Below are 22478 nucleotides of genomic sequence, written 5' to 3'. Positions count from 1 at the left end.
TTTTGAAAATCATTGATTTAAATCATATAAGTGTGTGATTTAAAAAAGGGTACCAACACGAATGTGGGGGCAAATATTTTCATTGATTATAACACAAAAATAATTGTGTATATTATGATAAATATAAAGATAATTTATTGTTAGAGAAATATGTTCTCTATAAAAGATAAAGTTGCGCAACTTTATAAAAAGAAATAAAATAACAAGAAAATGTCTTGTTTATATTTGCTGAGTTGGTGTTCAAATCGATATTTTAGATTTGAGGATTTTGAAATCAAGAAATGTGTCATAGTTTGACATTATTTTCATAAAACTTTGAAGAACCAATGTCTTCAAAAGGATTTTATGAAATAAATGAAAAAGAAAGTTTATAAAGTCTTGATATAACTTATAATAAATTTTATAATAATGATATGAAAATTTGATCATACTTTTATTAAAAAAGTGGATGTGACAATTATATATATCATGAAGACAGTGAAAATTATTTCATTACGTGTCTTTTGTACGATATTTTATCATTAAAAATTACGATAAAAATGATAAAATCCATTAAGGATATGAATTGCACTAAACGAAATATCATGTTGTTATCAAATGATATGTTGATATTATTAAATGAAAGAGTTTACATCTAAAAGTGAATATGTTTACACTTAGAAGTGCAATCTACGTATGGAAATTTTCTAAGAAACTTATGATGGATAGATTAAACGTTATAATCTATATTTTTGACTTATGTCGAAAAATAAAATATTTTTATGTAAAATATATAATCGTTTACACGAAGGCAGAATAGTTCAAAGACATTTTGTCTACTAGTTAGCCAAGTAAACAATATTTTCATAAAAAAAAATTAAATGATAAGCATGTACGAATGACTATGCTTCTTATTAGAAGATGTTCCAAGGTTAACTAAGAATGTACCAACATAAATTTCTAATTATTATGATAGTAATTAGAAATTGGACAAGCTTAGAGTCAGTGACAAGTCTAGACATACACGTCTTAGACATAATGTCATTAGACTATACTCTCTAATGAAGTTATCAAATTTGACTATGTAAGTCAAAGATAACATTGTGGATCCACTAATCAGATTATTGAATAGAGAGATAGTTTGAAGTCTTGTGAGACATTAGCCTACTATAAGTTGGTATGAAGGAAAACCCAACCTATGCAGACTGGAGATCCCAAGAACTAGGTTCAATGGGACAACCTAATTGTACTAACTTGGAAAGTTATTGTTGAGGATTAATCCTATAATGAAACAATATATATTTTGACGAGGATAAGCATATCGCTTTTAATGATTCTTTGTGAGCAAAGAGATCACCTATGTGAGGGAGAAGTGGGGCCGCTTCGAAAGAATTGCACGGCTCAATTCTAGACCCTCTCACAGAACCAGGCGCGTGTTCCATGGCCAAAATGGACACATCCATGAGAGCTTGACATGTATCAAGGAGAATTCTATGTGAAAGTGTGTAATCGTTTACACAAAAAGGCAGAATAGTTCAAGGACATCGAGTCTACTAATCAGCTAGTAAAGTTATATGCTTTCACAAGGGAAGGTTCAAAGGGTTACACCTACCTATCCTATGTAGAATTCAACTGTTGAACCTTCACCGGGTTAATCTTTCAATTTCCATTAATGTGGGGGATTGTTGGAATTTTTAAACTAGTTCTATAAATTCCATTAATGAATGGAAATTAGAATATGAGTAATAAAATTAAATCAATTTCATGTGAAATTCAAATGTGAATTATAGGGTGAAATTTGATCCAAATGTTTGAATTAATTAATTTAAATTAATTAATCAAAATGCCTTGATGACCAATTAACAAAATGTTGTTAATTTGTAGTGTGACTTACATGAGTTTGTTATTATTATTAATTGTTATGATAATTTAATATTATTATTAACAGATTAAAAAAAACCATGTAACGTGAGTATTGTAAAATAAATATCTTCATTAATTTTGGCAAACAATTATCCTTCATTAAGAAGAAATGTTAAGGCAAATGAAGAGGCAAACAATGCCAACCGTTGGATCAATTGATGATTTAATTAACAGTTTATTATTTCAACAATCTAAATAGGCATTCTATCCCACACCATTTCAGGGAAAAAAAAAACCACATCACTTCATCCTTCATTTTTCTCACACTAGAATTCCAAAAGTCTTCTTCTTGTTTTGTGAGTGTTCTTTGTTCGATTTTTCCGTTGAAACCCGGTGATAGTTCAGGTACTTTATCAAGCTCGTTGTGTAGTGATTTCGGTGCTGAATCACTACTAGATTCGTTGTACCCTGGGAGACAGCCATCTGTGATAAGCTCTAGCACATGGGGAGACGGTGGAACTGTTTTAAGGGAAATGTGCTAAGCACATGCCTCGAATCAACAATTTATTCGGTGATATTGTTTTTCATATATTTTATTTATTTCATCTATTTGTAACATAATTTATATATATTTTTGTTATTTTTCAAGACAAGATTTCTAACAAACTTCATCCTCTTTGCTACTAAAAATAGGATAAACACATATTCAATAAAAGATCACCAAAACAATTAGCATATATGAGCAGCAATTGACTCACCAAAAGCTGAGAGTACTATTCAAATTTTAAAAAGTTGAAACGATAAATCTAATTTGACTAAACATAATGCAAAATCGAACCACATGTAACATTAAATCAAATCTGAGCGATGAAAATATAAACAAGTATACATAAATAAATAAATAAATCAATCAATAAATCAATCGAATGAGAAAAATAAATAAAAAATAAATGACTTTTCACTTTTATCTCTATTTTATTTATTTATTTATTTTTGTAGGAAGAGAAAGTTATATATATAGTTATATATATATATATATATATATATATATATATATATATATATATATATATATATATATATATATATATAAGTATGATATTTATTACATTCACACAAAAAAAACATTGTGAAATTAAATCTCAAATTCTTTACCAATTTTTTTTTTTAATAATGAAAAGTTAGTTTTAATGTAAATATGTTTAAAGGTTCATGGATGTGGGCTGTGCTAGCTTTTAAAAATATTGTTATCAATTAATTTGATTATTAAGTAATTAGATGAGTTTTAATTTGGTGTAATGCTCTTATACTTTTATTTTCCTTTTTAAGTTTTGAATCTTACTAATTTTGTGTCATTTATTATAATGTTGAAATGGATATATGATAACTCTCTTTGAAAATAAAGTAGCCCAAATCCAGTATTATTACTTGATCTATAGAAGAAGAATAAAGGGTCAATTAACAAAAAAAATAAAATATATAATTTGTATTTATTCACATCCACTAATCTTGATAAACGTTTAACTTGAGGCCCAACAGCCTTTTAGGTTCATATTAGGTGAAAGTAAGATAAAAAAAAAACTGATTGTAGCACAATAAAGTTTAATAATAAATTTTATATTAAATGTTAAAAAATAGTTTTTTTCCTTTTGTATTTGAAGGTTTTTTTTTTTAATTATTTTTTTTGTGTTATTATGAGTTTGTTTCAAAATACCAATTTTTAAAAAGGATAGTTATGTTGTTAAGTCCATTAACTAAATCTTGTAGTAGTTTCTTATATATATATGATGAGGCCCAATAAAGAAAAGGCTTGAACTAAAGAAACTTTGTTTTTCTATGGCAAAAGAACATTTATTGTCATTAATGAAAGTCATTCTAACTTTTTATATTTAAAAATAATAATAATAATAATTAGGTAATACACACTTTAACGTGTTTATTTTATTAAGTTACGATTAGACATTAATTTAGGATATTCTCAATAAAAATTGAAATTGAGACTTTTAATATTTTAATCAAAACTCGTGAAATATAAAATTACTTAGTATTTTAATTTATACCAGATAAATTCGTAAAAAGTTCAATAACTAATTTCTATATTTGGGTCAAAATATATTTTCAAATGTGATTTCCAAAAATTTTGCTTTTAAGAAAATGGAATTTTGTTTGAGATTATAACAATTAACCTAACTTATTTGAACTGATTATAAATTTTTTTATCTTTGTTCACACTAGTTTGATAAAATGAAATGAATTATTTTATAAGAAACAAATTAAATTTCACAAGCTTATATAATTTTAGCAGATTTATCAATCTAATGTTCTAAGTTGGTTTAATAATAATTTTATAAATTAAGTACTTAATTATTGAGTTATAATTAAAAATCAATAAGATAATTTATTTCCAAAATATGTTTGTATCCTGACATTTCGGTTACGTACGGCATCGTATCTGATACTTTGCTGATAAGATATTGTATTGGTCAAAATGTTAATATTGTCCACTTAAATGACATATTTGGTAGATTTTATTCTATTCTTTTTTAAATAGATTTCAATAATTACACTTTTGACTTTTTCTGTCTAAGATCACGCTACATTAAATAATAAACTATTCTCAATAAAATTTAATATATTCAAGTTGGCTTATTTATAACAATAAATAATTTGCAACAAAAATTAATAAAGTTAGTGAGAAATTCTTAATTAGCTTCTAAACTCTTTTGGAGTTATGATTTCCCTCCCAAACTTATGAAATAATGTTTAATTTATTTTTGTTCAATATTTAGTTAAAATTCAGTTCGGGATGGTGAGTTAGCAAGATAAACAATACTAATTCGAACCTGACCTATTTATTTATTTCAAATTTTTTAACCTTTTATCTGTTTATTTATAATGTATTAGAACCCGACCTAATTCACTTGACATACTTTAATCAATTTGATTTAATTATATTAATTAATATCATATATCTCTATTTTACAATAAGAACCTATTAATTATTTAAATAATTCAGACTCTATCATCTCAATATTTTCTCATACATCAAATCACTCTATTCATCAATATAAATATTAAAATATTTTTTATTTTATCATTATATATTTATTGGTAAGAAATAACAAACACAAAACCATATAATAAAGATTTGTGAATGGGATGACGGGTCTATTTTGAGTCATTTCAAGTTGAACCGATATTTACCTAATTATTAATTAGGTTAAACATGTTAACCTGATTTCGACCCGAACCCAAAAATAAGGACCCTAACATGATTTTTTCCATGTATTAGTGTCGGGTATGACTGCAAATGAGTCAAATTGCTCGTGAGCCGCTCGATCATTGCTCAACTTGAGTTTGTCTTTGACCAAGTTTGAGTCGAGCTCGAGTCGGCTTGTTTAATATTTGAATCGAGCTCATATAAATACTTATTCGAAGGCTTGTTGAGCTTTTTCGATCATGATAATAAATAATATTTTATTTATTTATTTATATTAATATTAAAATTTAAAATAAGTATTTTTTCTACATAAATATTTGAAAATTTAATTTTATTCAAATTTTAAAGTCGAGCCGATCTCAAATTTATAAACTCATTCGAACTCGAGTTCACGATGCTTGCTTGACTCATTTGCCGCCCTACTATTAGATAAGAAATTGTGGATCATAGTTTATTCTATTTGTATAAGGGTGTATATGAAAAGACTTTACTTATTTGAGGGCCTTGACAGTTTGTAACAGAAAAACCCGGCAGACCAACATTTATTGGCCGAATTTCTGAACGCGCGTTTATAAAACGCGTGTTGGCATTTCACATCACCATTTTATCATTCTAAGATTCCTTCCCTGTACACTTTATGGAGAGAGAAATCAGATTCTCAATTATATGAACATTTCCTCTGTAATCTACATTTCCACAATTTCCGATTCAAATCGAAAATAACGCCCATCACTTTCTCTCTAAATCCTTCACACGATCATCCACTTCAATTTCTTTACACACTTCGGTAAGTTATTATTGTTGTTGTTGTTCAATCTGTATATGAATTGATCAATTCCACGTTAATCTTATGATATGATATCTCTTGAATTCAGTTTCATCTTCGTTGTAATCGTACATTAGCTTACGATCATACCTACTGAGAATCAATCGATGACGGTTAAGGTTAATGGATTTATAGTACCAGAGGAGTTGATGAAGCTACTCCTAAACCTGGCTTCAAAATGGGGAGAAATACTCGACGAGAAGACGATGAAAGTGTCTCATCTCAGCGGCGCGATGACTAACGAGGTCTACAGGATAAGCTGGCCGATGAAAACAGAGAACCTTTCCCGGTCTGTTCTCGTCCGGATTTACGGAGAAGGAGTCGATCTGTTCTTTAATCGTGAAGACGAGATCCGTACTTTCGAGTGTATGTCTAAACACGGCCAAGGACCTCACCTCCTAGGGCGATTCTCTGTTGGCCGCGTTGAGGAGTTCATCCATGCCAGGGTATGTGACTCATATGTGTGAATTGTGATTGATCAGAAGTCTATTTCTTATGAAACTGAATCGAATTGGTTAAATGATAATCTGAAATTATGTTAGGTTTTGACGTGTTATGAACTTCAATAATGAATCTAAATACCTTGTTTACAGACATTATCTGCTGGTGATCTTCGTGATTCAGAAATATCTGCTCTTATAGCAGCCAAGTTAAGAGAGTTTCATGGTCTTGACATGCCTGGTTCTAAGAAGGTTATTCTTTGGGGTAGAATGAGGTAATATACAATTGAATTCTAGGTTTGATTCAATCAAATGAGAGTAGAACTAATGTTTTATCTTGAACAGGAACTGGTTAAGTGTTGCGAAAAACTTATGCTCTGCTGAGCATGCAAAGGAATTCTCATTAGACACATTGGAGGAAGAAATCTTGAATTTGGAAAAGGAATTATCAACTGAGAATCAAGAAATCGGGTTCTGTCACAATGATTTGCAATATGGGAATGTGATGATTGATGAAGAAACCAAATCGATCACCCTGATTGTATGTCGTGAATTGTGATTGGTCTTTAACATATTATATTTTGCACTAACTATTATATGTTTGCTTCTTTTAAGGATTATGAATATGCAAGCTACAATCCGGTTGCTTATGATATTGCGAATCACTTCTGCGAAATGGCAGCGAATTATCATACCGACACGCCTCATATTTTGAACTACGATTTGTACCCAAGTAACAAGAATTAATTACCGTAAAATTTTGTATATGTTTTACTATGTGATTACTATATAATTCTTTGAATTTCTTTCATAAGGTTTGGAGGAGAGGCGAAGATTTGTGCAAGCATATCTTAACTATCCAGGTAAGTTGTGTATATATATTTTTAATGGTAATCTTATTTGTGACTGAGATATAGTATTATAAAAATACAACATTTTGTTTATAAATGTCAAAATTGATTGTGTCTAGTAAGTCAAAAGTTAGGTTTGATTATACCTAGTCATAGGTCTAACTAAGATAAGAATATGGGAATAAGAATAGTCAAAGTTTTGTGGAAAGATTTTGAGTGTTTTTTTTTTATATATATAAAACAAATGGATTTGTTTATACTTTAATAATTTATCTAGAACAAATCTCAAGTAACCTATATTATTAAACAATATATTTTTTTAACAAAAATCCAAATCAATCTAACCCTAAAGAAGAAAAGTAGGAAAGATTCTAATCATTAATCTTCTTTTGTCATTTAGTTGTAGTTGTACTTTACTCTGAATTTTATTTTATTTTATTTAGGAAGCTCTAACACAAATAATTTTTTTGGATAAATGATAAAAAAAATTAGGAAGTTCACACATGCAAAGTAATTTAATTAATAAATGATAAAATATATAGTTGTCTATAACAAATAAAAAATACTTACATAATTGTACAAAAACATTCTTGTGTAAATACCAAACTTTAATCAAGAAGAGATAAAAAAAGAAAAAAAACTGAAATATTTTTTAATTTTTGCCTATATTTATCTCCAAATGAGAAACCAAAAAAGAAAAGAAAAAAAATCAACTTTGTTTGTTAATTTGTTCTTTATTTCTTTTCCGGTAAGATATGTACATTGGATAATTGACTTTATTGGGTTGTGGAAGTTAGACTGTCAGTTTCAAATAATAAATGAAGAAATTTATTTACGATTAAAGTGTGATTATTTTAATTATGACAGATAATGATGATGAAGAGAAGAGTGAATTAGTAGAAGAATTGGTGAAGGATGTTGAGAAATTCACAGTTGCAAACCATGTGTTTTGGGGATTATGGGGAATAATATCTGTGAGTAGTATTAATTTATATCTTAATTAATTTAAACTAGTCTCCAATCTCGATATATAAATAAATTTTATTGTATTGAATGTGCAGGCGAGTGTTAGCAACATCGAGTTCGACTTCATGGAATATGCGAGGCAGAGGTTCCGACAGTATCGGTTGAGGAAGCACCAACTTTTGGGTAATTCGGAATCTAACTACTAACTTAGTCTTTAATAACTCTAATAAGTATTGAATTTGAAATTAATATTATTCTATGTACTATATTCTACTCTTAATAAAATAATGTGGAGATGTTAATAATAATTGTATAATTAGTTATTTTAGGAATAACAACAATATTTAAGTTGTTGTCATTTAGTATTGAACTACGAACGTTTATTAATTTTAAATATAATGTTTTATGAAGATTGATATCACCACCACTTACTATATGTATATGTTTAATTATAGAGATATATTTATTCATCTACTTCTAGTGAGTGAATGGGATATTGGTATTGTTATTTATTTTTACTATTTTATACTTTTAAGAAAATTAACTTAGAGTTATTTTATTAAAAATGTTTGAAAATACGGATTATTATATCGTTAAGTAAAATAATATAATTTACAACGAAATTAATTAATTATATTAAAATGCTAAAAAGCACAGAGTGAATCAAACTATTTATATATTAGAGATTTTGATGATTACTTAATATTAATTTTCTCATATAACAATGATATAAATAACTTGACAAATACATAAGAGTTTTCATGTGCTATTTATACAATGTTTAGTTATTAATATATAAAATAATGCAAAAAAATATTTATGTTGTAGTCTTACAAAAAACAAAAAAAAAAATACATAACTTTTTGTTGGTAATTGGTTGGACAGTTTAACATAACATTTTCAATTTCATATATATATATATATATATATATATTTGTAATGAAAATCAAATTTAAAACTTTAAATACAGCTGACCAAATTGAAAGATATAATATCTCTATCATTTAAATAAAATAATTGATAAATATTTCTGATAGTAACAGTTTTTAAAAAAATCCATTATAACAACATGGTTATTAACTTATTGGGGTCACGTTACATCCTACCAACCTGTAAAAAATACTGATATTAATTATGAGCAAATAAATAATTATATCTATAGAAGGTATTAATGATTAAAAAGACTGAAGACCTTTTTTAATGTCTTATATATACAAGACATTAAAATGTGTAATAAAGATTCAAAACCCTAATTTTGTCGTTCATGATCTATGAGAGGCTATTCTTGTCCAAAGAAAGCTGGTTGGCTTTTCACTAGTTCGAGAGGTCATTTTTTTCTTTCAGGAGAACCACGGAATTAAATATTATTTATTTAATACATTTGTCACAAGCACCAGTGGTCTAGTGGTAGAATAGTACCCTGCCACGGTACAGACCCGGGTTCAATTCCCGGCTGGTGCAATTCTTTTTTGTTCTTCATATGGTAAAATTATTTTTATTTTTTCAAATCTGTAACAATGTTCATTCATATGGGTAACTCTTTTTCTCCTCCTATGAATCATAGAACATACATTACATAATAAATAAGAACAGTTCATAAACTTGCATCGAAATATTTCGATCTAACTATCATGATTAACCGATGATGACACGGTGTAACTGTCGAGTTTCTCCACAATCCTATCTATGGCTTTGTGAGAATTCATAGTCATTGAAAACAGGAGATGCTTAGTAGCTTCACTTCTGTCAAAGTAAAATGCACCTGATTTTAATTTCTCTTTCGCCTGCAAACTCAACCACATCACAGTATCAGCTCCTTCCTCGCTTGTTCTAAGCTTTCCCAACAACCTGCAATATTTGATCTAATCTTAACACTCTGTATCGATAGGAAAATAAATGCAGTATATGTAGTCTCACGATTTAGAGAATTCAGGTAAACTTTTGGTAACCCCAGGAGTCTCAGCCCAACCAGGGTGCATTGAGTAGAACCCTATTCCTTTTTCCTTGTAAGTTTCTGCCCATTTTTCTGTTAATGCTACCTGCCCATTTTTAACTATATGAAATCCAGCTTAATTCTAGTAGCAGTGTTTCTACTTAAATAAACCAACCAACCAACCTGGACGCGTTTGTTTCGAGCATACTGCTCTACTCCGTCAAACTTCCCATTTTCAAACTGCATAATCCAAACCCCATTTCAATAAATGATCCATATACATAGAACACCAAAAAACAAGAAAACCTGTAAATCATCTGTTAAAGGAGCTGTGTACATCCCACCCGAAGAAACTGTAATAACGCGTGCATTAGGTGCAGCTTTCTCCAGTAAAGGGAGCATTGATTCTGTCATGGTATAAGTGCCCAAGACATTTACAGCAAAGTTCAACTCATACCCTTCTGTAGTTGTAACACGTTCATGTTCCATCAATCCAGCGTTATTAACCTAAAAGGACGATGATTATACACTGATAAATGAGAAGTGACCATACAAATCAATAATCCTAAGGGTAGTAACTACTAACTAGTAAAGGCTTACAAGGATATGAACTGGAAGATCCTTTGATGAAAACCTGGATGCAAACGACTTAATCTCATGGATAGACGAAAGATCACATACCTATTTAGATCATGAGTTCAATAACCAATCTACTTTTCCAATTGTGAATTCAAAACTAGGGATTATGATTCAATAGAGTACCTCCAAATGAACATTTTGATTTCCAGTAGATGATTGAATTCGAGAAACAGCATCTTCTCCTCTTTCCTTATTACGACATACCAGATACACAGTCGCTCCTCTGATGATACAGATTAATAATAAGAAAACATTTCCACATGATGTTTATAATAATAGATTTATTATGTCACCTTGAAGCAAGACCCTCTGCAGTTGAATATCCAATGCCGGAATTAGCTCCAGTAACTACACAATTTTGACCTTCTATTCTTGTTTGCATTTCTTCTTGATTGAACTGTTTGGCATGTTCCCTAATCAAAATGTTACATCTAATTTAGTGCAATTTTGATTCATTTATTGGATTCAAACAATTTGTGTAACCCAGAAGCTTAATTTTCTGAATTAATCGAAAATGGTTATAACAGTAACATTGACCTAATTGCTAACAGACAAATGAATAGCGAGATCAGGAAGCAGGACATAATCGAATTAGAGTAGAGACTGAGTAGAGGCTGCTTACATGAAACCTTGTTTGGTGAAGTTCAAGTATCCATACAAGGCGAAAGAAGACGATCTCCATGTCTGATATAGCAAAATAGAAAAGAAATGAATGAAATGATGATGAATAGACAAATGTAGAAGAGATTCTGTTGACTTGCCTTGAGAAGAAACATTAGGAGCGATCCAATGGATGATATGCGAAGTCTAATGTAGACTGAAGAAGAAGAAGAAGACGATGATTCTAAAACCTTCATTGATCATGAAGATGATGATATATATATCTATATATATGTTTATAGAATGAACTTACGGCTAGCCCGCTTCCACGTTGAAGGAATTAAATAACATATGTTGAATTTTAATAAAATATATAATTTTAAAAAATATTTATTAATTAATGAATGTAATAAAATTAATATATATATATATATAATTTTTACTATAATTAATGAATATATTAAAAAATAATACACTATTAATTTTAAATTATATATACAAAGAATATTTATTTTATATATTTAAAAAGTACAATATTATACAATTTTGATTTAAAATTTATGATTTATAATTCGGTAAAGAACATTTATAATATCATATTTATTTTTAAATTTTATCTAAATTTTTATATTGCTTCTTAAAGTATATAGTATCAAATTTTAACTCTTACATTCTTAAATAAGTTTATTACTTACTTTTAAAATTAACCTAACAATAAAATGATAGCAACAAAATTATATTTATTTTAATATGAAATTCATAAATAAAAAATATTTGGATACTTAGATTATACATTTCGAACTACATTAAATTAAAATATAATATTAATATTTGGTGATCTTATCTAACGTATATAAAATTTATATAATTTATAAATAATAAATACAAAATTTGTATCCACGAGAGTGGTTCAATTGAAAAAATTGACTTAACAAATTAAAATATCACGAAAGCCTTTTATAATTTGTTTTCTTTTATATTATAGAAACTACTTTATTTATATATTCATCCTGTATATTATTTAAATTAAATTTACTTTTTAAATGATTAAAATAATTTTAACCTTGCAACTATATGATGCATTGCATTATAATCTTTTAACTTGTATCAACTTTCTAAAATATAAAATTACTCACATTTTATTTATGGACAACATTTTAAGAAATCATCCCAAACAAAAAATTTACAAAAATGATTATTTGCTCTACATGATCATCATATATTAAAACTCTCTTAATACAAAAATTTTACAATGAAAACAAATAATAACTCTTGCCCACTCAAGTGTGAATCACACTAATTGAGAGAACATTATTGATTAATATTGCTTGCTACACACACGTGATAATAATAATAATATATTACATAAACAGACACTAATTAAATTAACTGTCTCTCCTAAGACCTGTTTGGATACATAATTCGTGTCTGATTAATACTAATACTTTGGACTTTATTTAACATATAACTATCACAAAATCCACACTCATTTCTGTACAAACTACAAACCAAATAAATCCAACCATTCAACAAATGATTGGACAATACCTCATTTCCCAATATCATAATATAATATGCTCTTCTTCGTCATTAATTCATTATCCTGTATCAAGATACAAATCATTTAGAAAATTTGATTAAAAAAGATACAATTTTTTGTTTTTTGAAATGCACTAACCTCATAATACAAAGTGGTTTATTTCCCCAACAAATCCATTTTCAGGGAAGCTGCAACTTGAGCTTCTATTTCTGCATCTGTAAATGTGAGGACTCGTTGAAGTCGCTTTGGACACAATACTTCAACATCCGCCAAATATAAAGCAGTCACTGGCCGATGATCCGATAGCCTAACATCTGTCCTTCCGTAACTTAATAGTTTCATGCCTTTCCCATATGAAAGAATGCGGTCGCACCTGAAATCAGACACAAAGAATGTTTTTTTAATTCCTATGTATTGTATTTGGAGATAGCCTTTGTTTTTTGTTGGCAAATCAAAACATACCAGGCTGGAGTACGCCTTCCAATTTTCGGGTCCTCACCAAAGTACTTTGGCGAGTTCAATTCATATTTATATGTAGGTGGAAAATTCAAGGTGCCTTCAGACCATCCATCAAATGTACATCCTTTCTTAAACTCTCTACTAAGCTATCATGAGAACAAAAATTAAAAATAAGTGTCAACTCTCAATGCATGTAGAAGCTAGCTAAGCTAAGCCGAAATAACATTACTGCGACAAACCTGGTCACTCTGAACCAATTTGGACCAATCCAGATTGGATATTAGTTCCCTGGTTTTCTCATATGGCAAATTGATTCGGTAATTTAGATCGCCTAACCATATTATTCTCCTGCAGTAGCATCAAAAGTTATTATTTTCCTTCACTAAAGATATAGCCTTTTCATAATACCAATAATATCATGGATACTAGGGTGAGTGCCAACTTATGAGAATCAAACTTGAGAACTCGGGGTGATAAGCCTCATGTCGGCTAAGTAGGGTGAGTGCGAAAGAAAGAAAAATATTATATATATACTCACTCATGGTCATGGATACTTCTGGGATGTCCTCTAGTAGCCAAGGAATGAAAAACAGTTCTCCTATGTATTTCATTCACATCACTATTTCTTTTGATGGCATCCAATTCCCTTTCACCCGAGGTTAAATGAGTACATATGAAGCAGAACAAAGTCTGGTGTACAGACATGCTCACAGATATAGATCCCTGGAAAAGGAAAAAGAGAAGAAATTTTGTTTTGAATAGATTGTTTGATATGAGAAATATTCATATAATGTAACAACAAATAAAATTAACCATAGTTTCTTTTATCAATTTCCAACTAAAATATCATAATACCCTTAATTTATTCTTTATAACATTTTAAATATTAAGGATATTTTAGTCATTTTAACCAAATAAACCACGAGTTTTACGTTTTAAAAACTTTGTTTCAATTGTTTTGACGATCAAACAGAGATTGTTTATCTTTGTTCGCTGTGAATACTATCTAGTGGTTATTCACACGAGTTTTACGTTTCAAAAAACAAATAAACCACCATTTACAGCACAGTAATTTTGTATTTTTGAGGAAAATCCAAGATCAAATAATCTCCAATAAGTCAAGAGAATGAAAAAAACAAACCTTGTTTCCTATGTAGCCCATAACACCAACACCAACAGTGGAGACTTGCAAGTTCTGGATATGCCTTCGCAAGCTTCTACGGACCCATATGGTAAGGAAAACTCCAACCATTTGTTTGCTCACTATCCTTACATATGGAGACCTTCTTTTTCTATACAAGAGTGATTCAAGGTCGAGTTCTTCCAGTACAGCTGCATCTAATTCTGTTCTGTTGGTGGCACTAGTGGATATCTTGAACGAGTTATATCTGCCAAAAGATTTAACAGATTTGAAAGAGTTGGGTCTTTGCAGAACATGCTGATTCAACAAGTCCAATGGTCTTTCTGGCCAGCTTACATCATTAACCCTTTCTGTCCCACTAAGGCTCTTGCTGAATTTCCTATTGTACAGAGGAACGGATGCGTCAATGTTTTCTTCATTTTCTTTCATGCAATTTAATCTCTCTAGTCTCTTTGCAGAAGAGGTTTGCCTCCTCAAGTCACTTTCAACTGGCACACCAATATCGTTGTTTATATTTGGGGGAACTGATGTTTCAAAGCTCTTAAACGCAATTTCATGTACTTCATCCCCCTTTTCATCAAAACAGTCGTAATTGACATCCAAAGGATGAATCTCTTCTCCTTCACTATCAGTTTCAAGCAAGATCTCATCCACTATTTCTGGTAGATCATCAGTGGGTTTAAATCTAGATGGAGAAGGAGGGTCACTGAAGAATTTATATTTAGATTTTTCAAGTCGAATCTTTCCAAGAGAATCTCGAATAATGTTTTCCCATTTCGGAACCGGCCTGTAGTCCTCCGCGCCAAAAATGTTGCCAGCATTTAATGGTACAACCTCTTGAAATCTGTCAAGTAGCAAATACACCCATAATTATAGATTAGAGACTCCACATAGGAATAGATAACCAAACCAATTAATAATGGAAATTCATTTAAGGTATTATCTACACAGAGCAAAGGAAGACTTCATATTGTTATGGTGCCATAGGTGTAGTTTAGAATATGTAAAAACCCATCAAAATCTTACCCAAGTACGTATATGTCAGCTGGATCATTAATATCAAGCCAATCTTCAATGTCTAGATCCTCAGATGGAAGCTTTCCTCCAACATTCCATGTGCCAACACGTAATCTAGAGTACAGGTAGATGAAAAGGAATAAACAAATGATAAAATGAGCATTGAATAAAGAAATCTCATTTTATCTCTTTCAAAAGGGTTAAAGGGTTTTCACTTGTTTTCATCTCTAATTGGAATACATGAACCTTTTTCAAAAAAATAAAATGGGCATTGAATAATTCTCTTATATTAGAGCATAATCTCACTTTATCTCTTTCGAGTTTGTATACAGTGCTCTAAATGTCTCTGAATTCCTCCGTCTCCTTAATCTTGGTAAAGCATCTAACACACCATAAGAAGAAGAAAAAAACATATCAATAATTTACACTAACCTAAGCCTAACTTTGCAGTAAAAATTCATAGAACAAACATATTGGCTCAAGCTGCCAACAAATAACTCTGCAGTAGAACAGAAGCATCAGGTTGATGACGAGGGGAATTATGATCAAGTGCTTGCGTTTGTACATTCTATTTCTTCCTAAGTTTAATGATAGAGTACAAACAGTGAATATGTGCTCTAACTATAGTTATGGTTTTACCTAGGTTTCAAGTGTGGCATGTAAAAATATGACAAGGGAATCCAAAGTAATATAATAAGATGGTCCATCCATATTATTAAGTATGAACTGAACCCGAAAACAAGTTAAGAAAGAAGTCCCCACCACTAAGTAAATCAATCATATTCTAGGCCAATTTTTTCCACAAAACAATCATCATTTACACAAGTTGAGCAAGAGAAAATATTATTGAGTACCCAAATCCCCAAGGTTGAAGCAATCTATCCTTATTCAAGAACATTCCCACCTGTCTAAGTTTTAGTAGTTTAGCAATAGTAACTTTGAAGCAATTGAGAAAAGCATCCAAGGAAACAATTGTTCAAGTTAATGACCATCATAAATTCATAAGTTAAGTAAGTTTAATAATAATATTGAGATGGATCTAAAAGAATATAATGATTTCACATGAAGAAAGGAAGATCCCTAATTACCAGTTGGATCAGTATCAACATCTCCATTTTCAGTCTCCTGAAACCGTAATCCTGTCTTGGATGCTTGATTTTCTGCAAACAAAAAAACAGACGTCAACCTCTAATAGAAAGGCGAATCATTCGAATCTAAGATAATACTAGATTCCATCCATTAATAAAGTAGAACACACAAATTTCTGCTTATTAAGAACTGACTGACCTTCTCTTCCGGAATCATAGCCGCTATCATAATCAGCATCATCATCATCGGTGTCGGCGTTGTAATCGGAAAGCTTATTCTTAATGTTAAGCCATTTCTTTACTACAATTTTCGGCCACTGCAGGTAATCATTAGAACAAATATCAGAAAACAAACATCATCATCAGCCAAAACAAAAACAGTTCATCTGAGAAGTAGACCTCCGGCATGTGTTTGTCGGAGGAACGACGCGCCATAAGTGAAGATTGCTGCAAGAAGGACGTGAAGATTGATTGCTCTGCTTTTAGAAGATGGAGAAAAAGGGAGGGGGCGCACGTTTAGCTTTAACCAGCACCACCACCAACACCGCCAGTACCGTGTTATAAACTGACAGTTCCGGCAGGCGCCAATTTATACTCATTTTCAAGTTTCTAAGGAATTTTCCTCACCTTTTATTTTTTTTAATATATTGCCAAAAAGAATGTTTATTATATCCACGTATGTATTTTTATTATCTATAACTTATAATACAATTTTTTATTATAATAACAAAATACAATCTAATTTTAATCATTATACTCCCTCAAGATTGGGTGATCTAAACGGAATAAAATCAATTTATTTTTATTTTTTAATTTAATAATTGTATTTTATGTTTAATATATAAAATTAAATAATTTAGTTGGATCTATTTAAACATATACAATTATTTATTAATTAAACTGCCTATATGAAAGGATTCTTATTAGACTAGCCTGCTACAATTGGTAATAAGAATTGGGATCGGAACAAATATAGGTGAGAAATACATTTATTATTCTTGACTTATTCTATATCGTGAAGTTTACTATAATTTTTTGTCCCGTTTAGTTTTTGGGAATTTTTTGTGGAGCACTATTAATATACTATATTCTCTAAAATAAAAAAATATTTTTTTATTAAAATTATATATAAAAAAAATTAATATAATATATTTAAAATTTATATTATTCTAAAACAATAAACTTAAAACTTTTATAAAATAGAAAGAATTCATAAATATATTAATAATTTATATATTTAATTATATTTATTATTATTTAAAAGAAAAAACCATTCCTAAACATAAACAGACAATTAAGATAGGAAATTGTATACATTATAATTATCATCCATAGGAGACCGTGCCTTTCCTATGGCCAGCCTAATTATAGGTAACAAAAACATAAAAATAAAAAGAAATAGTTGCCTAATATGAGCTATTGTATCCTGAGAATGACTATTATTTCTACCTAATAACATTAATTTTTTGTTTTATTTTTGGTATGATTTGTATTGGTTGATTAAGAAAGTTTAACTTAAATATAATAGATGAATTTTCTATCAAACAAAAAAATAATAAATAAAAAAACATTAGTTTACCGACAGAGATTTAAGGTGTGGTCAAGAATTAGCAACTTAATACATACATGAAAAGACATACCATAATAAACATAAAATGAAATTAAGCAATTCCACAGAGTCAGCTTAATTACATGGTCCAAACGGACTTAAGCCGCCGGACGGCAGCTAAGCAGAAGAAGACCGACCGACCAACCAACGAGGACACGACGAGGGACCACTAATCTACAACACCGTGTCCTATCATGTATGAACCAGAAGAATCAAGTGGGCGACAATTATACCTAACATGGGTTTTGGGCCCCCATTAGATTTTAGCCCAAGATGGGCTAATCTTAAACATATTTTTAAATAATATTTGTTTTTTTAAATTATGATTTATTTTACATTACTTAAGTGGTATTATGATTGTAATGATAATACTAGTTTTAAAAAATATAACAATAATGTGTTATTACAAATCAAAATGGGTGGGAGACAAGTTAATCGATATAGAAGATATGAGAAGAATATTAATTAATTAATTAAAAGTAATCAAAATGGGAAGGGAAACTATTTAAAGGGGTGCCATGATGCACATGTAAAGATTTGTTTTGTTCCTCCCGTTTTTCACGCTAACAACTAAATGACCATGATTTTTATATATATAATATATAAAAACCCACTCAACATTAATTAGTATTCCAACCCCAATAACATTACATTTTCTACTAAGGATATCACTATTTTGATAGATGAATGTAACAAAATACAATAAAAACTAAAACCCACAATTTAAAATTGAATATTAGTTTAGTTGATTAATTTATTTGTGCATTTCAATAAAAATAGATTTAAATTGATGGTACTTGTCTGTCGTTGTGTTAATTTCTACATGACACGTGACAACTCAGGTTTGATCAGATTTAAGAAGAATATAAAAACTTGGGCATTTCAAATCTTGTAAAGATCCATGCATTCATCTGTTTCATATGGGTTATTTCAGGATTTTACCCAAAATACAAATTACATTTATTATTTTTTCATCAATTAAATTATTATATTTATTTTACAAAATATAAATTTACCATTTATTTAAATATTTGTATAATAATGATAAGGGTATTTAAGTAATGTTTACTTAAAAAATCAGTTTTCTTTTTCAAACAATATTAACCCAAAAAAATATCCTAAAGAAACCCAAGATAAAAAGAGCACTAATCAATGAGTGTTTTTCCATAAAAAAAAAGAAAATGAGAACAAATCCCACAAATATTAAGCATGTAATTTATAATTGGACTATTATATGGAAAATCTACATATATTATAATTGTAAAAAATCGCAATATTTAGAATATAGATCACAACTAGATCATTATCCATAAAATATTTTATACACATGTAACCTAAAAAATAATATTTTATATTCGAATAAAGTAAAAAAAGACTGTTTATTTAAAGACTTCTAATGAGACCAGTTTTTAAATAATATTGTACTATAAAACATGCATGAACAATAATATAATTTATTTAAAGGACTGATGTAAGTTAGTAAAGGTTTTCATATAATATTCCATTTGTTATGCAATTGGTTTATTTTAATATATGTTCACTTGTTCTGTAATTAACTATATATATATAATGAACTACTAGTTAGTAGTTACACTGAAAATTTTGTATATTTCTTAAAATATATTAATTATGAAGTAAGACAACAGTAACACCTAAGTTACAAATTTATTAAATAAATCATTTTCTAATAGTCTAAACATGTCATTGTCACGTGACTTGTTGTTGAGAATCAAAGAAATTATTAATAAATGATTATTAATAAATGGACTTCTATGTGAGTGGTGGACACCACTAAGCTAGCTAGATAATATATAAATAAATTATAAATTTAATCCTCTTAAAAATAAATATTGATTAAACATATCTTAAGTCTTTTAGAACTTGTGTGAATGATCCCTGAAATTTTATTTAGTTTAAATAGTCTATATAACTTGGATTATAGAAAAATATTTAATTAAACATAAGATCTACTCATCTATACAAGTTGTTATTTTACGTGAGAAAATATAAGAATACTTCATCGTTGATCAAAATAACCAACAAAAATATATCAAAATTATTAACACAAAACCCTAAATATATAGGCAATGTATTTGAAAGAAAACTAATTATTAAGATACTTAAATATGTTATATTAAGGTCATATATCAATTTCTTTCTTTCTTAATCAATTCACTTTTTTTTTCTAGTTTGATTATCGATAATTCGTCATCAAATTTAATTTCATATTATATAAAAAAACTATTTTGTGTGCCAAATCCCTAACCTAATTAACCTAGCCATGTTCTTAATATTTTTTTGACCGCCTTCATAATTTTATTGAAATATTAATCTTCATATTCAACATTGAGTTTCTAAATGGTACATATTAACTCTTAAAGTATTAGATGTGGATAAAATTAGTCCTAAGCTTTGAAATGGGTGCATATCCAACCTAAATGAAAAATTGAAAACTAACCCAAGATATTCTAATTATTATTTTGACTAGTAGATCAAGGTGGAAAGAGTGTAATTAATTAACTACTCTTGGTTGGATTGTGAAAGAATTGGTCATTACCTTGCTAAGGCAATATTGTAGGTTTAAAAGTGAATGTATTTCCAGAGTTTAGCTAGGTCCAATGTGAAATTAATAAAAGTATAAATATTTTCTAGATCCTTGAGATAAAGTTCAGGGACCAAAATGTGAATTGAACAGCTAACTAGCATCTATAGTGGTTATCAACAATGGAAAAAGCACATGGAAGACTATGAAAGTTGGGCATCTTATCATTACTTTTGGGAACAAATAATAATGTCAACCTAAATACTTAGTAGGGACAACAAAGAAGGGTCTTTTAGTTGTGTTGATTGAAGTTAAAGTTTTTTTTTCTTTTTTAATTAAATGGTCGGGTGAAAACTCGAACCCATAACCCTTCGATACCCTGTTATGTGCTCTAACATTAAGTTATGTTCGAGTCTTGTTATATGCTTTACTACTAAGTTATGAGAATAAAATGAACTCCAAATTGTTGGAAAATAGTTACTCACAAATATAATAATTTTCAAAAAAAACAAACTAGTTGAGGGTTTACCATTGAGAAAAGGTTAGCCCACTTTCTAACCCACTAACATATGAATTCATATGTAGAAAAAAGAAAAAAGAGAGAGAGAGAGAGAGTGGACATACCTTTTTCTCTGCAATGTTGACCTTCGTCGGAGAGAGAATGGGGGAGATGAGATCGGGAGAGATAAAGAGACAACTTTTTATAGTGGAAATTAAGACAGACATTAATTAACTAAGATTGTGGCACGCGGCATTTGATTAGTGTTTCATCGTCTCACAGACAGACAACGGCGATTAAATTATGTTTTTATTATTTATGTGGTACGTAATTGGCTTCTTCAATATTATTTTGTTTGAAATGTTTCTATTAGGTATATTTATTTATTTGTTTAAACATTTTTTATCATTAAATTTTCCTCCTTAAAAATTGACTTCATTCTTTATTTTGTACAACTAAATAGAAATAAATAGAAAAAGTTGTATAAAATATTATATTTACTCGTTATATTATAAATATTAAAATATTAACCCACTAAAGTAGCTCAAGTGTGAATAATAATTCATAAGAGATCAAATATCACGAGTAGTTCGATTTTCATTTAAAAAATGTTTAGTTAAAATAAGTGTCATGGTTGTGTGAGGTCATACTAATTAACGTCCCTCATTTATGAATTCGAATTCGGATCTGTTGTCTCAAAATAATGTCACACTTGCTGTCTCATAAGAGAGAAGAGAGTGGAGAGAGAAAAGAGAAAATTGAATATTAAAATAAAATGGCATATATATAATTTTTTAGGGTTTAAAATTTAGAGTTTAGGATTTAAGGTTTAGAGTTATTTCATATATATATATATATAACATTTTTATTAAATATTGTATTTGTGTATGGAAAATTGTTAATAAAAATATCATATTTATCAAAAGTAAATGAAAATCATGAAAGTTGTTAATATTTTTTATTCATTTTTTCTTTGCCAATTTTTAAAATCTCATACAAATTCGAGAAATGGTTCGATGATGTGAGATATCTCGTCGAAAAGAGTTAAACACTATTTTGGTGATATTATAGATAGTTACTTGTCATATAGTATGTTCCAATATTAATTTTCAATCTCTTAATAATTGAATCAATTAGTCCAACTCATGTAGTTTTATTATTAAATTTGAGATTTTAAAAACTAATTGTTTATTCATCCTAAAAACAACTAGAAGAAAGTTAAAAAAATATAAAATCAAACTTTTTATAGAACACATGAATAAAATA

The 22478-nt window shown here is 28.8% G+C and overlaps 3 protein-coding genes and 1 non-coding gene across 5 annotated transcripts; 2 read left to right on the top strand and 2 right to left on the bottom strand.

The window, feature by feature from the left end:
* Positions 1-5691: 5691 nt before the first annotated feature.
* Positions 5692-8462, top strand: LOC124910705 (probable choline kinase 2). Its single transcript, XM_047451386.1, has 8 exons — positions 5692-5849; positions 5938-6334; positions 6482-6603; positions 6674-6869; positions 6944-7061; positions 7144-7191; positions 8047-8153; positions 8241-8462. Exons 2-8 carry the CDS (start codon positions 5996-5998, stop codon positions 8349-8351), a joined length of 1041 nt encoding a protein of 346 aa, XP_047307342.1. The 5' UTR covers positions 5692-5849; positions 5938-5995; the 3' UTR covers positions 8352-8462.
* A 1073-nt stretch (positions 8463-9535) lies between these two features.
* TRNAG-GCC lies at positions 9536-9606 on the top strand. The gene has a single exon. It is a non-coding gene; the product is annotated as a tRNA-Gly (tRNA).
* Positions 9607-9673: 67 nt separating this feature from the next.
* Positions 9674-11586, bottom strand: LOC124910706 (dehydrogenase/reductase SDR family member 12). Its single transcript, XM_047451387.1, has 9 exons — positions 11479-11586; positions 11340-11401; positions 11011-11130; positions 10841-10940; positions 10679-10759; positions 10385-10585; positions 10262-10318; positions 10063-10184; positions 9674-9993 (listed from the first exon to the last, which is right to left on the bottom strand). Exons 1-9 carry the CDS (start codon positions 11572-11574, stop codon positions 9768-9770), a joined length of 1065 nt encoding a protein of 354 aa, XP_047307343.1. The 5' UTR covers positions 11575-11586; the 3' UTR covers positions 9674-9767.
* A 993-nt stretch (positions 11587-12579) lies between these two features.
* On the bottom strand, positions 12580-21407 carry LOC124910704 (type IV inositol polyphosphate 5-phosphatase 3). 2 transcript variants are annotated; one of them, XM_047451384.1, is made up of 12 exons: positions 21338-21407; positions 16962-17009; positions 16762-16879; positions 16563-16634; positions 15781-15856; positions 15484-15588; positions 14458-15301; positions 13855-14039; positions 13556-13664; positions 13320-13462; positions 12996-13230; positions 12580-12920 (listed from the first exon to the last, which is right to left on the bottom strand). In XM_047451384.1, exons 2-11 carry the CDS (start codon positions 16995-16997, stop codon positions 13014-13016), a joined length of 1905 nt encoding a protein of 634 aa, XP_047307340.1. In that variant the 5' UTR covers positions 16998-17009; positions 21338-21407; the 3' UTR covers positions 12580-12920; positions 12996-13013. The 2 variants fall into 2 exon arrangements, with proteins under 2 accessions (XP_047307340.1, XP_047307341.1); XM_047451385.1 differs by lacking the exons at positions 16563-16634; positions 16762-16879; positions 16962-17009; positions 21338-21407 and adding an exon at positions 15945-16056.
* Positions 21408-22478: the final 1071 nt, after the last annotated feature.

This window comes from Impatiens glandulifera, chromosome 7 (genome assembly GCF_907164915.1).
Source record: "Impatiens glandulifera chromosome 7, dImpGla2.1, whole genome shotgun sequence".
NCBI lineage: Eukaryota > Viridiplantae > Streptophyta > Magnoliopsida > Ericales > Balsaminaceae > Impatiens > Impatiens glandulifera.
This window is presented reverse-complemented; position numbering and strand designations above follow the sequence as displayed.